The following is a 16,295-nucleotide window of genomic DNA, read 5'->3' on the forward strand; positions in this document are numbered from 1 at the left end:
ATTGTGCAGCAATTTACAAAGGGCTGACAGCTTGGAGGCATTGCTATGCCTTGAAATTAGTTGCAGCCAACCAGGTCAACCACATCAAAGACATCTAGAAGACTGTCTGCAGCTCCTGGAAGCAAAAGATCTTTGGGAGAATAACTCATCTCAACAAAATGTCAAAACATGTTTAAGGAGAAGTAACCATCTTTGGTCATTTCACTTGAATAGGGTACAACTCGCCAAACCCCGACATGCCTGGTCAATCATTGCCTGGTCCCAGTCAGCAACCACAGTATCTTACTTTCCCTGTACTTATCCCAGTTATTGGAAACCAAGATGTATGGCCCTCAGGCTAGGGGAGTGCCCCTTCCTAACCATTTAGCCAGTAGGCATCACCCTAGAGAGAGCATAATCTGCAAGGGCTGCGGAATCAGAGAGGAATCACTTGAACATGTAGGATGTCTTTGTTCAGCATTGCGAAAAGAATGCAGGGTGAGCCTACAAACAGAATGGAATAAACTGGGATCCCAATCCCTGCCGACAGGCCATCATTGCCTCTTTGAACCGCGACAAAATAGTACTGAACATCTTGTTTATCAGGTTTGTCATCATAGCAGCCAACAAGTTTAGCCGGCAGTGCATTTAAAATGCTGTCCCCTGTAACTCAAGCAGTATTAAATAAAAAATACTACATTTTTTGTTTGAAAAGAAATACAATTTTTAAACTTTTACTAAAAATCCAAATTGATTCAAATAATTAAGCAAATATGTTTAAATAAATTATTAAAACAATAAATATAAAAATGATAGTGAGGGCATAGTTTGTTTTTCAATATTTTAAATAATAAGTATGGGCTTGATTCAGAAAGGTAAACTTATAATTTTGTGTCAGTATGAAATTGTTTGCTGTTAACAAAGTTATTTTATGAGTAGTATCTTTACGACTGTGGAGTCTCCACACATTAAATGATAGGACACTTTTTTTGTGAATCAGGCGCTATCAATGTAATGACTATATTTTTTTATTTAATTATTTGTTAAACAATTAGGGACTGATTATAACTCTGGCAGCCCGGGTGACCACCGTCGCTCTCTGGTGGTCTTCTCGCCTGCTTCCCTGGTTGTACAACCACTGGATTATGAAGCGGAGGAGATCACCGTCCGCCCATTGCCTCCACCGACATTGGTGCTACCGTGGCAGCAGCAGGAGAGGTGGGAGTGGTGAATGCTAGTGGTGTAGGCATTTCTACCGCAGTCCAGATCAGGAATTGCATTACCGCTGATATTTCATGGTATGTACTCTGCAATGCGCAAGTTGGTGGCAACGCGATTAAATGATCAAATGATGACCTGAGGGCATATGTGCCCTTAGGTCATGACACTGGTGCATATAGAAGCACACCAATGCTGTCGGATCAGACGGCGCTGTACCTGCAGCAAGAATATTTGTCTTGAAAAACACTCCCCCGAATGGCTGGGAGCACAGTCCGGGTGTGTCCAGCAGTGCGCAGTGTGGGCTGCATTGCAATCTGGCTTCGTCCTCCTTTGTGCGACCGCCAGCCTCATTGTAAGGTCGCAATATGGCAGACAGGGAAGCCGGCTGCTCGGTGGAGGTGCACCACCAAAGTCATAATCAGGCCCTTAATTTGATTAATTATTGAGCTGTAACATTTACTTTTTTAGTTGTAGGTTAATAATGATTATTTTATTTTGATTTGCATTTTTATTATTCATTAAAATAGTTTTAACACTTTTCTATGAATGAATGCACATTACGAATCCTTCCCATTATATTCCATAGGGATATCTCCACACTGGTGTAGGGGCCTCTCCCGATGTGTGAACAGTATCTAGAAACAAATTTACACTTGTAGATCCTGTTCTAGCAAGATCCACTCCCTATTTTCGGTCTGCACCCAGTAGTAAATTTACACATGGAAATGGTGACTAGCAAAAAGGCACGAACTTACGTATAGTAGTGAGTTTACATGTGGAGAAGTGTGGCTCACTGGTTAGAGGCGGCAGACCCTGAAGAAGAGGTCAGACCCGGGACCAGGGTTCAAGTCCCGACGCGGCAGGGTCTTGAGCCCAAATATCCACGGACTCTATAATTCTCGTTCCGGTGCCTACTTGAGTCACAGGTTCACACTCTGCAGCTCTGGGCATTAGCTTGCTTAATCTCCACTATGCCCCCCCTGCGGCGGGATGCCTGGCTTTCACCTTGGGAATGCCCAGTACGGGTATCTCACAGGGAAAAACCAGGACGGGTTCCCAAGGCAAGCGCCGAGATGCCTATGGGTAATCGAGCGCTATATAAGAACGCATAATAATAATAACATGTGAGACATGATCTCTGAAGTTCGAAGGTTAGCCTGAACTAATGGTCATTTGTATGCCAAGGTCTTCATAGTTGGGGTCTTATTCACAAATCCAAATTTACATTTATGTATATGGCTAAACATGCAGGGCGAAGGGTGTGCAAATGGCGATTAGTTCAGAATGAGATTAGAACATCAGGGAGTGGTTTGATGTTAAATTGCAATGTTGTAGGGCATAGTAGGAAACAGTTTTCTTAAGAATGAAATACAAATTGCTTCTGCCATCCTCAAATCATGCCTTGTACATTTAGGGTTGGCAGCATTCACTTTTATGTTCAATTAGATGCTGCAATACTTAATAATTTTTTTATTTCTATAGTGCACACTGAACCATAAGCTTCAAGGCCCTAGGGATAATGCTGAGCTAGTAACACCTAACAAGAATTAATGAGTCAAGAAATGTTAAAAAATGATGTAACATAACATATTATACATGAGATAACAGAATACTGAAACTACTCTGGAAAACACAAGAATGATAAGGGATAAGCACTCAAAATTAAAACAAATTACATTATATATAGATTCTCTGTGTTTGTAGGGTTCAATACAAAATTTTCACATGGCACTTAAATGCCAACTCCCAGCATACCGTCAGAGAACAAACGTCTTGAGAAACGAGATGAGCATTAATGGCTTAGAAAATCTGTGAATTCACACAAAGGATCCTAAGGTAGCTGCCCAACCAGAAACATACTACTTCCTAAACATAGAGTAACACAGGAAAAGTATGTCTGGTTTCTAACAAAAAGAAACAAAAGACAAAAAGAACCAGAGAGTTGGTGTGTTTTGGGGTTGCCCAGAAAAGCATCCGCATCTGCAGCTCTGGCAGAACTCCACTGGCTCCCGTTGAGACAGAGAGTGCAATTTACGTCCTTTTGTCTTGTCTTTAAGGCTCTTCATGGGATAGAAGGAAAGGTAAGGAGTGCCTTCAAGGGAATTTATTTCCACAAATAACTTTAGGAAGTAATTCAAAAAAACGTATAAGGACAATTCAATAGCCCTCTAGTGGATTAAATCCCAAATAAATCTTTCTACTGATTATATGAAAGATACATACTGTTATACAACATAAAACAAACATAGAAGAACAAACACTAAACGAGTGTATAGGAAAATATTGAGTTTATCATTCAATTAAAAGGTGATCAATTTGAAATACAAATGTATATACAAAAAATCAGAACTACAGGTACATTGATCATAAACAAATATATAGCTCTGTAGGTCCAAGTGACACCTTTCCTAATTCTCAATTTGATGGATAGAAAAGGAAAAGGCGCTGGTCGACGTTTCGGTCTTCTAAGTGTTAATCTGTGAGACCATCTTCAGGACTGTTGAAATTTATATTTGTAATAGCCTAATGTAATTGATCAAATTAGGATAGTGCAAATTCAAGAATGTTGAAGTAGCAGAAAGCGTCACCACAGGACTAAATTGCTTGCCTGTTGGAAATGTAATTGCCTAAGTTTACATTCAACAGACGTAACCACATGGATGGTGGATCTGGTTGATGCGTCACAGTCTTCAGGGAGACTGTGGCTGCAATGTGCATCAACCAATACGGCGTTAAGTTTTGTTAAAATCAACCGGACAAGATCATATCCTTGTGAGCAGAGGAAGGCTCAATATCCTTATTTTAGTTGAAACTCTTAGAGTCAGCTTGAATAGGGGTCCACAGATTACTTACCTGTTAAAGTCCGTAATCCATACATTACATCCAACCACCCTGCCCCTCCCCCTCCCTACGTCACCGCCCTGCAGTTACACCTACCACCGGCTGTGGCTGCTGGTGAGAGTGCCAAGGTTCCTGAAGGCTAGGTCAGGGGGTAGGTCCTTTGGAGTGGCTGCTGCCAATCTATGGAATAGACTCCCGTGGGAGATTAGGCAAATCAAGGAGCTTCTCCCTTTTAGGAAAAGTCTTAAAACCTGGCTGTTTCCCAAGTAATAGCTGTTCGGTCTGACCTGACACTCCCTTCCACCCCTCTTGAGCTACTAGCGCCAGGATGCCTGCATGGTGGCAGTGCACTTTACAAGTTCAATAAATAAATACAATAAATAAATAAATAACTCTTCTTTAAGGAAGAGAACCCTCACTCACCCATGTGGGAGGAGCAGAGGTGTTTTTTTAAGAAGATGAGCAGATGATGGTTTAGATTGAGGGGCAGAGTGCAGAGGAGAAATAGAGAAAAAAATATCTCCAGATGGGCTGAAAAGCCTTTATTCTGGTGCCCTCCAAGATAGGATTAAGAATAAGCGAGTACATGTGGTTTGGAAAAAATATACACCCTTTATGTGGTCAACATGTTCCTGCCTACCATTGACCCAAAAATGGTTCCAAGTCATTCCTCAGGACCCAAAGAAGAAAGGCACTCTGCTAAGAAAGTAAAACAATACTAACAGCCTCACAAAGGTAAGCCAAGTGGAACTGGATTGCCTAACAGATCACAGGGTCCACCAAAGCCTCGCAAAATAGAGTAGAAAGAAAATGAGAAGTGTTCAGACAACATCACACCAAAACAATAGGACACAATTATGATGCCACATGCATTGGTTAAGTGCGCCTAGTGGCCAACACCAACACGCAAACTCATGCCCAGGGTGAAAATGCAGGTTATCTTATCCAAAATAGTTGAGTGCACTCTCAAGCCTGAAAAGGACGCCTTTACCACAGAGCTGTATCTTGTAGTAAGGAATAAAAAGAAGAAAACAGGGCAATCATTCAAAGGAGTTCTTAAAACCATGGCCCTTGATTATGAATCCCTGGAATAGAACATAGGGATTTGTGCAAAGGAGTATGAAAAATGTATACTCGACATTGCCTATCAACATATGTGTCATAAAAAAGGAGAATATATGCAGAAAGCAGCCATGTCAACCCAGCCAACTGTGTCATGGCTTGCAGAGCGCACCCAACCTATGAGCTGTGCTCTTACATCTAAATTTCAGGCAAGTGAGAACCTCAGTACACGGATGCTCATGTTAGTATAAATTTTAAATGGCGGAAATCGCTGTATGCAGCTCGGTCAATTCTAGCCCAACATTAACCGTTATGGTGTCATATTGATGTCAAATTATTTACTTTTGAAAGGACCTTTAAGAACAGTGTAATGAAATAAAAATCCTCGACATAAAAAGGGTGCTGCCAAAGGAGATAGCTATTTAAAAAATATTAAAAAATAATTGTTTGGAAAAATATTGGTGCATGTATGGTAGGGATAGGATAATTGAAATAGCCCCTGAATGTGTCTCTGAAACTCAAATGTTATGTGGATAATTATAAGCAATCAGTCACTGAGGTTTTGTGGCACTATCAACCCAACCATCACATTAGATAAAATGAAAGAAGTGAGATAAAGACCATATTATACATTTATTTATTTATTTGAGTTATATAGAGCGCGAAACCAGACCCGTGAAGGTATCAGAGCACTTTACAGGATTGAGAGGTAAAATACATGAGCTTGGGAAGGATGGATACAGTTGGGGTAAAAACAGGTAGTTGCAATAAGTAATAGGAAAGGGAAGAATGGCAGAAACAAATCATGGAAACAGTTGGTATAAGAATCTATAGTAACATTGTACAAGTGAGGTAGTGTCAGGACCACGGAAGGATGCCCCGAAGAGCCTATTGGGTACCATCCAGATAGCCGTGGGTAAAGTGTAATAGTGTGAGAAAACAGTTGATGTGGTGATTAACATGCGAACGCTAGGAGAGGAATTTATATGAAACAAGGAAAAGAGACAGCAATAACAGATTTTGATAACAGTTGGGATAAAAACAAATAGCATGTTATACAAATTATACAAGTATAGCAATCTCAGTTCCAAGGAATGCTGTTCAGAAGTGCCGGGCGGGGATAATCCGGGAGACCGTAGGGAAGGCAGTAATGGTATGAGACACCAAAGTCACTGGGGTTATTGAATGCGAGCGTTAGGAGAGGAATTTCCCATTAGGAAAGTCTTGGCCTCCTTTTTAAAGTGTGCAAAGGATGCAAGTCTTCTGATGACGGGCGGTCATGAATTCCAAATTCTTGGGGCGGCCCGAGAGAAGGCCCGATTGTTCGTTTTTTTTCCCCGCAGGCATGCTGGTTGTAGCAACATGTCTCTGGCAGACCGTGAGTTTCTAGCTCCTCCGGAGATCACAAGTTTTTGGGCGAGATCTGCTGGGGAATTGGAGTAGAGGGCCTTGTGTGTGATGCATGCCAGCTTAAGTTGGTTCTGGCCTCGAGAGGGAGCCAATTTAGAGCTTGGGGAGAGATGTGGAAACATTTCTTAGAGCCTGTTAGAAGTCTAGCGGCAGAGTAAAGACAGGCTATCAGTGGAGCTAGAGAGTTTTTGGGTACATGCTTTTAGAACCAAAGTAACAAAACAATGGAGCACAGAAGGCTCATGAGTTTATTCAATTATGTTGCTTTACCCTTTCCTCTTCTGTTCAAGGTTACTACTGGTGGAGATGTAGCTACACATAGATCCTGATCACAGGAAGATCTTCCGGCCCACCCTATTTTACAAACCCCCTAACTACAGGCATTCTGATTGGGGAATGGGCACTCTGTGGGGGGGGGGTCACATTCCCTAAGTATCTGCAAGACTGAGACCCACTATATTTATTTATTTTATTTATTTTCAAAGTTTTATATAGCGCGAACAAGATCCTTACAGATATCAGAGCGCTTTACATAAATATGAAATGAGATGAGGACAAAAAAAAAAGAAAACTTAACAAGACAGTTTGTGCAAATAGCGAACAATGCAAGGTAACAAAATGTGATTGGGTGGTCGATTCAGACAATGTAATACAAGGGAGAGATAAACAGTCAACAGTATTTCCAACAGTTTATGTTCAAGTGAATTTAGCCAAGAGGATCGATTTGACTTCCTTTTTGAAGGATGCAGTGTGTGGTAAAGGAAGATGTCCACTTGATAGGTTAAGATCCTTTATTGCAGGTTCCTTCCAGGTTAGACAGATAAGTTAAGTTATAAGGTAAACCCCACCAGGAGCTCGCTGTTGGTAGCTCAGCCTCAGATGACCAACTGTCACAATAGGTAATAGAAAGGTACAGTCAGCTAGAGAGACACTCTGGCATTCTATGATGTCATAAGTATAATAGTATTGTCTAGCCAGAGAGGAACAGTGAAGATAGTATTTACTACACATCCTCTCTCTTTATGGAGTAATAGCAGAACAAAGGAATAATCAACAATTATACCTAATATGCCCTAAATAGTAAGGAAGTACACAATTTAGAAGAACCAAAATTATTAGTAGTGTACAACAAAAGATGACTTTAGCATGAGGTATTATTAGGAGAGAAGAGAACAAAGAATCAGTATTATGACATTATATGCCGCATCCCCTTCCCTTAACAATAGAGTAAGGTTTTGAAACAAAACTAAGACTATCCTTAACATTACCCTTGAAGAGGATACGCCGACACTAAATGTATGATAAAAATACAACTGAAAATCTCACCTGAATGAAGCCCTGGACAGTAGCTACAAGCAGGTAGACTCAGACAAAACACAGTGTACAATCATTTTCTACCAATATCAGGAGACGTTGAACCTCTCTTGCAAAGGGTACGTTGCAGGACAGCATGGGCGTTGACTACCCAAAAACATTTTTGGCTTCCCCTAAATAGGGTACACCACAGAGTAGACAAAATATCTCTGGGAAAAGGGCATGGACTACCCATAACTACTTATGGAACATGGGACTACCCAAAAAAAACATTTAACCTCCCCTGAAAAGGGTACACCGCAGAGTAAACAAATTATCTCTGGGAAAAGGGGCATGGACTATCCATTAATACTTATGGAACATACTACGGGTATGGACTACCCTTCAACATCCCCAATCAACCAACCATGGGCATGGACTACCACAGACACTAACGTCCCCAGACGAGGGTACAGCGCATAGTATGGACTATAACCCTGGGACAAGAGATAGGCATGGACTACCCACAAACACCAACATACTCAGGTAAGGGTACAACCATGGGCATGGACTACCCACAAAAACCAACATCTCCAGACTAGGGTACTCGACAGGATAAAGACTAAAACCCTGGGACAAGAGACTATTCGCAAACATTCAACAAGGACTAGTGAAACACACACCTTGTGAACTGGTATGGGCTTGGACTACCCACTATGACATCACACCCACACTGATAAACGAAACGACACTAAGCCCTACATAGGATTCACTATGGTGTACATCATAACCCTAGAAAAATGATTTCGGTAGAGTTAAATACTGTCAATCTGATCCCAGATGTAAACGATAGGGCAAACACTGAAGAGACTACCAACCACACAAAAGATCATGCTGAAAACAATATGCAAGCTAAACACTTTAAAACAAATTAGTAACAATGCCAGCTTCGGTGAGCGACCTCTCACCCGGGTTCTGTGTTTACTGTTCTCTGTCGACATTGTTGAGCTTCCAGAAGTCGTCGTGGGTTTTTGTCAGCTGAGTACAGAGTGATTATTTCCATGAGCAAAGTCTCTTCCGCTCCATTGTTTCCTACATCCTCTAAACGAAGCTTCATGGTTAGCACTCATGAAGAAAACTCAGAGATCCAAATATACACTGGTGTGTACATCACCGAAGGAAAAAACAAACTCCCAAGACTCACGCAATAGACTGAAAACGCTACGAGTGGCAGTGGTTGCTATGACGATCCAAACAATCACAAGATGGCAGCCACATCGGTCGCGGCGGCGTAAGAAGCGTGAAGATCGGCGTCACAGGCGTCACAGGACTCGAGAAGAACCCGGCCTCACCAACTCCCCGAAGCATTCCAGGGACGTCATCAGATGAAAGGCTGACAGGAAGGAGAGAAGATGGTTGCAGACCAACCGTCACCAACGGACAGCGGGATACAAGACGGTGAGTGAATGAGCACAGCAAGGCAAAACTTGGGAGACTGACGCTGAGGCCGTCCAGGCTTTACACACATTCACCGCCTCCATACTTGTGTATACATCGCACTGTTCACGAAGGCAATTGAGTGTATGCAGGTGAAATTGATCAACACGTCTTACTCTTCACCAATGCTTCAGGTTTCTCCCGACAGAGCCGTGACAAGCACACACAGGGCAGCCTCAAACAGATCCGGGACAGCTGGAGAAACTCCCCAAACATGTCATACTGTCCGGACGGTGGGAGGCACGAAGGCTCAAGCTGAAGCGGCGCTGTATCTATGCGCTGGTGAAAGGTTCATAGTATTTGTCTCTGATGCAGCCAATTGAGCACTTTACATAAATTGCCAGTTATTGCCAACACTTGACTCTTCCCACACTGTACGAAGGCTAGACTTAATATAACATACTGCAGGCCTCAGGGAAGGGTAATACTGGAAGACTTTCAGCTGACAGAAGCAAGGTGACAGCAGGCATAACAGTAACAAAGGCTCAGGTTGTAGACTGCTGGTTGACTGAACGCTAACAAGAATTGAGGTAAAGACATGCGCCCAGGGTGTAGGCTGTCCAGGTGGCACAGGACACTGGTGGGGTCATCTGGGCGTTACCTTTTGTGTAGATGTAATTTTTACCTTTTGTGTAGATGTAATTTTCATAAAGTCCTTAGTTCCTTTCTTTAGTTTCTTTTGTTGAAGTAGCTTCTTTAGTGCATACGCAGGTTCATCCTCAAGAAAACGTCGCCAAAATGTGGTAAAGGAAGATGCAGAGTCCACTTGATAGGTTAAGATCCTTTATTGCAGGTTCCTTCCAGGTTAGACAGATAAGTTAAGTTATAAGGTAAACCCCACCAGGAGCTCGCTGTTGGTAGCTCAGCCTCAGATGACCAACTGTCACAATAGGTAATAGAAAGGTACAGTCAGCTAGAGAGACACTCTGGCATTCTATGATGTCATAAGTATAATAGTATTGTCTAGCCAGAGAGGAACAGTGAAGATAGTATTTACTACACAGTGGATGAGATAAGTCTTGTTTCTGGAGGGAGGGCATTCCAGATCCTGGGAGCCATCCCTGAGAAGGAGCGTTTGTATGTTTTTTTCTTGTGGAGTTTCTGCGCTTCTTGTGGCTCTTGAGCCTCCTGAAATTGTCAATTTCTGAGCAATGTAACTGGGCGAGTTGTGGTGTAAGGCCTTATGAGTAATGCACGCGATTTTCAGGTGTATTCTGGCTTCGTAAGGTAGCCAATTCAGAGATTTTAATTCAGGAGAGATGTGTGAGCGTTTTTTTGATCCAGTGATGAGCCTCGCTGCAGCATTGATAGAGGCTCCTAATGGTGCGGTTGTTGATTGGGGGAGCCCGCTGAGGGCGGCACTTCCATAATCAATCTGAGGGACTGCAGTCCTAAAGTCCTTGGCTGGGAGGAAGGGTTTCACCTTCCTCAAGGTATTGATTTGGAAATTAGCTCCCTTCGTTGCATTGCTGATATGTTGTTGCATATTGAGATTGGAGTTGAGGGTTATACCTAAAGATTTTGCTGGGTCTACAATGATAGGTTGGACGTTGAATGCAATGAGGTGTTTAAGCCAATCCAGAGCGATGAGGATTTTGGAGGGGGTGCTATTAGGAGGAATTCAGTTTTTAGAGCATTAAGTTTGAGATGATTCTCTGCCAGCCATGTCTGTGTGTCCTTAAGTGTTGAGCTGAGGAGTTTGATGTCTTCAGGGGATTGCAGTTTGAGGTAGAGTTGGGTATCGTCCGCATACATGTGAAATTGCACATTAGAGGCATGTAGCAGTGTGGTGAGAGGCTCCATGACCAGATTGAACAGGGTTGGGGATAAGGAGGATCCTTGTGGGACACCTAGTGTTACTGGAACGGGTGTGGACATAGTGTTGTTAATTTTTAATTTCTGAGTCCGGTTATGAAGGAAGGAGGTGAACCATTTGAGTAGTGTCCCTGAAAGACCCATTCTGATATTCAACAGTTAGAGTAAGTTCTCGTGTTTGACCGCGTCAAATGCTGATGAAAGGTCAAGTAGGATGAGGAGGCAGGTACCGTTATGGTCAAGAATTTGAAGCGCGTTAGCAATATCTACCTACCTTGACAAGATGTAGTGGTTGTTAAAATAGTTGATGCATTATTTTGGTTGGTTGATAGTTTTACCACAATATAGTGACATACATTGTGCGGAAGTGTGCGTGATTGGGAAGCAGTAGTTCTAGAAAGAGTAATACATCCTCCCACGACTTAACATTTTTCACCTGAACCTCCTGGTCTCCATGTCATGCACAAATGTTGAGATTTTTGAGTTTGTGTATATGTGTGTTCATACAGGCATTGTGTGTGTGATAGAGAGGGAGGCACAGCTACAGAAACAGAGATCACAGATACCCAGATTTGTGTCTGCGAGATGCAGATACCCAGGGGCTTATTTATGATGTGTGACGAAAGGCTCTCAATTAAATTTATGAAGCTGTGCAAAGCCACCCTGCATAGCTTTGAGTGGCCTCATAAATCATGAGTAAGGTGATGTGTTACCAACATAAATGCATGGAAATAAACAAAGGACATTACAGTGAAAGTGGCTGCGGTGGCCCTGTTGGAATGTCAAATTAGTTGATAACACGCTCAATACAGCCAAATTGACCATAAATGGGACACATTCCAGAGAAAGGAAGGAAACAGTGTACAATCAATGAAATAAATCTGAAATACAGTAGATTGCAAGCCCGTCCAACTGTTTAAGGGACAGTGGGATCTTTTAGATAAATATGGTGGGTGTTAGCTAAGCACTGCCCAAATGTGGGCAAACATGTAATCAGATAGATACCACTGATAAAATGAGATCTCAAATGAAAGAATTTATCAGAATGCTGGTCACTCCCCAAGCTGGTAATAAAACATATTGTGGCATACCAAGAGGCTACAAATAAAATACTGATGTTCTTGAACCCTAAAGCACTCTCGCATAAGTACAATAGAAGAATAATACAGTTGCAATACAGTCACACATAGATCAAGTGCTTAATTTGTAAAATAAGAAGTTCAGGTGCTGAACATTTTGCCAAGGAGGCCACCACACACGTCTTCCTCCGGTGAGCCCCACTTTCAACACTCTCACTGCCTAAGTCTCTATCTTCTAACCTTGATCTGTTGTCTGTCCCCTAAGTCTTTGCTCCAAGAGTCTATCCTCTCACCTCTCTAATTGTTTTCTATCACCTTTGTCACACCCTGTATTTCTGATTTGCCCTCTATTCATTTCAGCCCTGCCTTTTTTTCTCCTCAATGTTATCCATGCTCTGCTCTCTTCCCTCGATCTTGGCTCTTTACTATCACTCTCTAGCAGTGATTAGCTGTGTCCCCATTTTATCATTTGACTGCTTTTTTTCCTTTGTCCTGTCCTCCAAATCCTTTCATTCTATATTCTCTCTTCTTAATGCTCTCTTCTTCACATCATGGCTACTTTCTCTTTGTATCTGATTTGCTCTCCTCCTTTTCTTCTACTTTGCCCCGTTTTATCTCTCTCCTCTCTTGTTGTTTCTTCTCCTCTTTACTTTTGCTGTCTCTCATCTCTAACACTGCTGCTGCCTGTAACCCCTGTCGTCAGCCTGTAGATGTCCCTGATATTTTGTACTCTGTGTTTCCCTGTTGTCATTCCTAAAGAAGCAGAAGATGTTTTACTTTCTTACCTACACTGAGTGCAAAAACAAAATGTACACCAAATGAAAATGCTTTTTTGCATATATTAATAAGTGTGGTATTACTGGGTTTATCTCGGAACTGGCGGCTGTTTGAGCACAGCAGGTCATGTCACTGCTAGTACTGCCTGCAAGTAGTAGGTCCAGGGAAGGCGACGGCATCGGCATCCACTGCTTAGCTTGCTGTGATCCTGACTGCTACAGCACAGGCGTTGTCCCCAGCAGTAATGCTGCCAATGCCAGTAAGTATGGCTGGGGTGTCTACTGGACTCACTCACGCTCAGCAATTACCATGCTGGGGTGCAGCACACAGATTCTACTGGTGATGCCATGGTGCACAAAAGTTGTGTTGGGCCACAGCCTCATCAAGCACATTGAGGATAGCAGCAATCCAGGGCTGCCGGATATGCTACTCTGGCTACGCAACAAGTGGAAAGTACACACTTAATTTCATTTCTTCTTCCTCAAGAGCCCTCACTCCTAAGTTCCAAATGCGCTCTTGCAGCTTCCTTGCCTCAACTCTGTCATAAGCCAGCTACAATTATTCAGTGGGAGGTTTAGGCTCAGGCAGTGGCCGGGTGCAGCAGACTAGGGGAACAGAATGCAAGCCATACTTTGTCGATGACTTCTTGGATTTGTGACCAGCGTGATGAAATACAATCATGCCTGCCTGGACAGGCGTATGCCGTCCTGCCTATGAACATTTACCAGCCAGTCACCATGCAATGTATGTTATTCTTTTTATTTTGAATTGAACAATTAATATTGATACCACCACCTCCAGGTTCAGAAATTGTAGCCTGTGAAAGAAGTGCAGGTGCTGAGCACCTGAAAGCACCTGCTCAAATTAAGCATTTTATCAGCAATAGCTGCTCAAGTGGGCATAATTTTGTAAGATAATAAGTAATCAAGAAACAGATATATGCACAGGTACTGTAACTCATACCCTACTGTACTCAGACTGTAAGCAAGGAATTAGAAGCTATTTTATCATGCATTGCAAACATCCTGCAGCACACATAGAAAGAAGAAAACGGCTCTTAGGATTGTTTTTGCACAGAAGGTGCCCCTTCCTGCACAAAAACATCCTGCATGCAACAGAGGCACCCTTGCACCATGGTGCAAGGGTGCCTATGTTGGCACTAGGTCACTGAAACAGCACCAGCGCAGGGAAAACGGTCAGGAATTCACTGTATTGCTTAAATACGGTGCATTCCTGCCCTTTCACTTTGGTGTAAGGTGCCAAAATCCCATAAATGAGGCCACCAGTGAGACCCACCACAGGCACCAACAAATAGTGATGTATTGTTCTGACTCAATACTTCCTAATCATTGATAATTACTCTGGTTATCATTGCACTCCACTCCTGTTCAGCTATTCTGTTCCATTACAGAAACCGCTCAGTCGTTGCCCGGTCCTCATATGGGCAGTGCAGCGTAGACTGGTCTGTCATGTTCTCCCTGCCTGGGGGCAGGAGTAACCTCAAGTGTAATTCAGCACCATCGAGGTGCAAGTTAACTGAGAGGGAGTGCTAGAAAGTGAATGGTACCAAGAGTAATTAATTATGGTTACGATTAAACGTAATTTTAGATGTAAGAATATGTAGGGAAATGTTTTTTTTTTAAAAACCGTACTTTTCCCCACCTCTGTGTGTCTGTGTACTACCTTTGGGGATCCTATATCGTAGGTTCATGAATGTTGCATAGAAAACACAGAATATGGGTCAGTTCACAAAATAAAGAAATAAAACAGGAACTCTTGTGCTGTTGTTTGGCACAAAAGGAGTGTTGTGGAAAATACACATAAAAGTGCTTAACAAAAAAACGCGCAGAGCCAAAAACACACCGGTGAATGCTGTGAAAATACAAGGCAGATCCCACAGCACAGGCAGCCTTCATTCTCGCCTTAATTCTACTGCAGTGCACAGCTAGAGTCACTCTCGTATACTGTCTATTTCATCCGGCGCCATTGTTTACAGTTTGTGCTGGAGGAATATATTGCACACCTTCAGTGACAGAACAGGGATGAGTTGCGATTGTATGGTAAGGCAATTTTTAAGGAAAACGTGTCCAGCCGCCAGAATTTTTTGCACTTCCCTTAAATTGGAGTAGTACTGTTCTACTGCCGCAACAGCATATCATTGAACTCATAAAAGTAGAAACTCATGCACTAACTATTTAATTGCATGTTATTTCTCTTTTATTTCCTACATTTAGAAGGAATGCTGAGAAGTAACTTTATTACTCGAAGATTAAGCACCCAGTTCTAAATAAATCTGAAGGAGGAAAGTACATCTAAACTGCCATCTGGTTTCCCAAATAAAAATAAAAAAAGATTTTGGAAGCATTTTTGGGGGCTGGATTTTAAAAGGCATGAAAAGTAAAAGGATGGGAAAGAAGACACTTCAGGGCAAAGCAGACATGAATATAGAATTTAATGGAAAATTGACAACTTCAGGACAAAGGGGATAAACCCATATAATTTTGCAGAATATTTTAGAAGCTTTCCTTAAACAAACTATGGTATGCCCATCAATACATGACATATAGCAGAATATCCTTACTTTCTGGGCTCTCTTGAGAAGTTGGGGGTATCCTCTTTGTCTTAGAAACTCTCACGTCCACATATGTGATGTCAGCCATCCCCAGGTATGATGAACGCAAATTTTGTCCTATTGGTGTAGTGCAGATTTTCTCTGCAGGTGTCACTCTGGCGCTGAATGTGTCCCTCACCTCTGCAGCATGGGCAGGAAAGTGACTAATGAGACCAAGAGAAGGTCTCGTTTCATCTACTGACCAAACAGGAAGCATGTGCACTGCCTGGCTGGGAGTGGGGGAGGGGATTCTCACAGTGTGGGGAATTCTTGTTCTGTCTAATGTAAAACGTCTGAGTGCAGAAAAGCGGCCTTTGGGGGTACTTGTGGAGTTGAGGGTCCCGTGGTTAGAATAAAAACTAGTGTGTCTCTGAAATTTCAAAAGAATGATCAACTCTACGATCTTGACACTCACTCCTTTGGTTTAGGATATGGTGTGTAGAAATCTAGTCATGGTTTTGTTCATTTTCAAGTAAATGTAAATGTATTTTTCTTGGTGAACTAAGATGTTGTGATTGCAATGATTTTAATTAATCAAGCAATAAAAATTATATATATAGGTCGAAACCCAAAGTGATCTTCCATTGACTTACATCCCTGTGTTAGTGTTGTGTAACTCTTATCATATTATCTCAGCATTAGCTTGGAACATTGAGTGTGAACTCTTCACCACCCACTGTGACTCTTACACTGTCTCCATTCGCGAAATT

The 16,295-nt window shown here is 42.2% G+C and overlaps 1 protein-coding gene across 1 annotated transcript in view; it reads right to left on the reverse strand.

Moving 5' to 3' along the window:
- Positions 1-15,724, reverse strand: part of LOC144767738 (C-type lectin domain family 12 member B-like) — a 113,582-nt gene extending 97,858 nt beyond the window's left edge. The window contains exon 1 of the mRNA XM_078651124.1: positions 15,556-15,724. Within this exon, the coding sequence (XP_078507250.1) occupies positions 15,556-15,634 (79 nt within the window). The 5' untranslated portion in view covers positions 15,635-15,724. The remainder of the gene's footprint in view (positions 1-15,555) is intronic.
- Between the last annotated feature and the right edge of the window lie 571 nt (positions 15,725-16,295).

This window comes from Lissotriton helveticus, chromosome 7 (assembly GCF_964261635.1).
Source record: "Lissotriton helveticus chromosome 7, aLisHel1.1, whole genome shotgun sequence".
Classification (NCBI taxonomy): domain Eukaryota; kingdom Metazoa; phylum Chordata; class Amphibia; order Caudata; family Salamandridae; genus Lissotriton; species Lissotriton helveticus.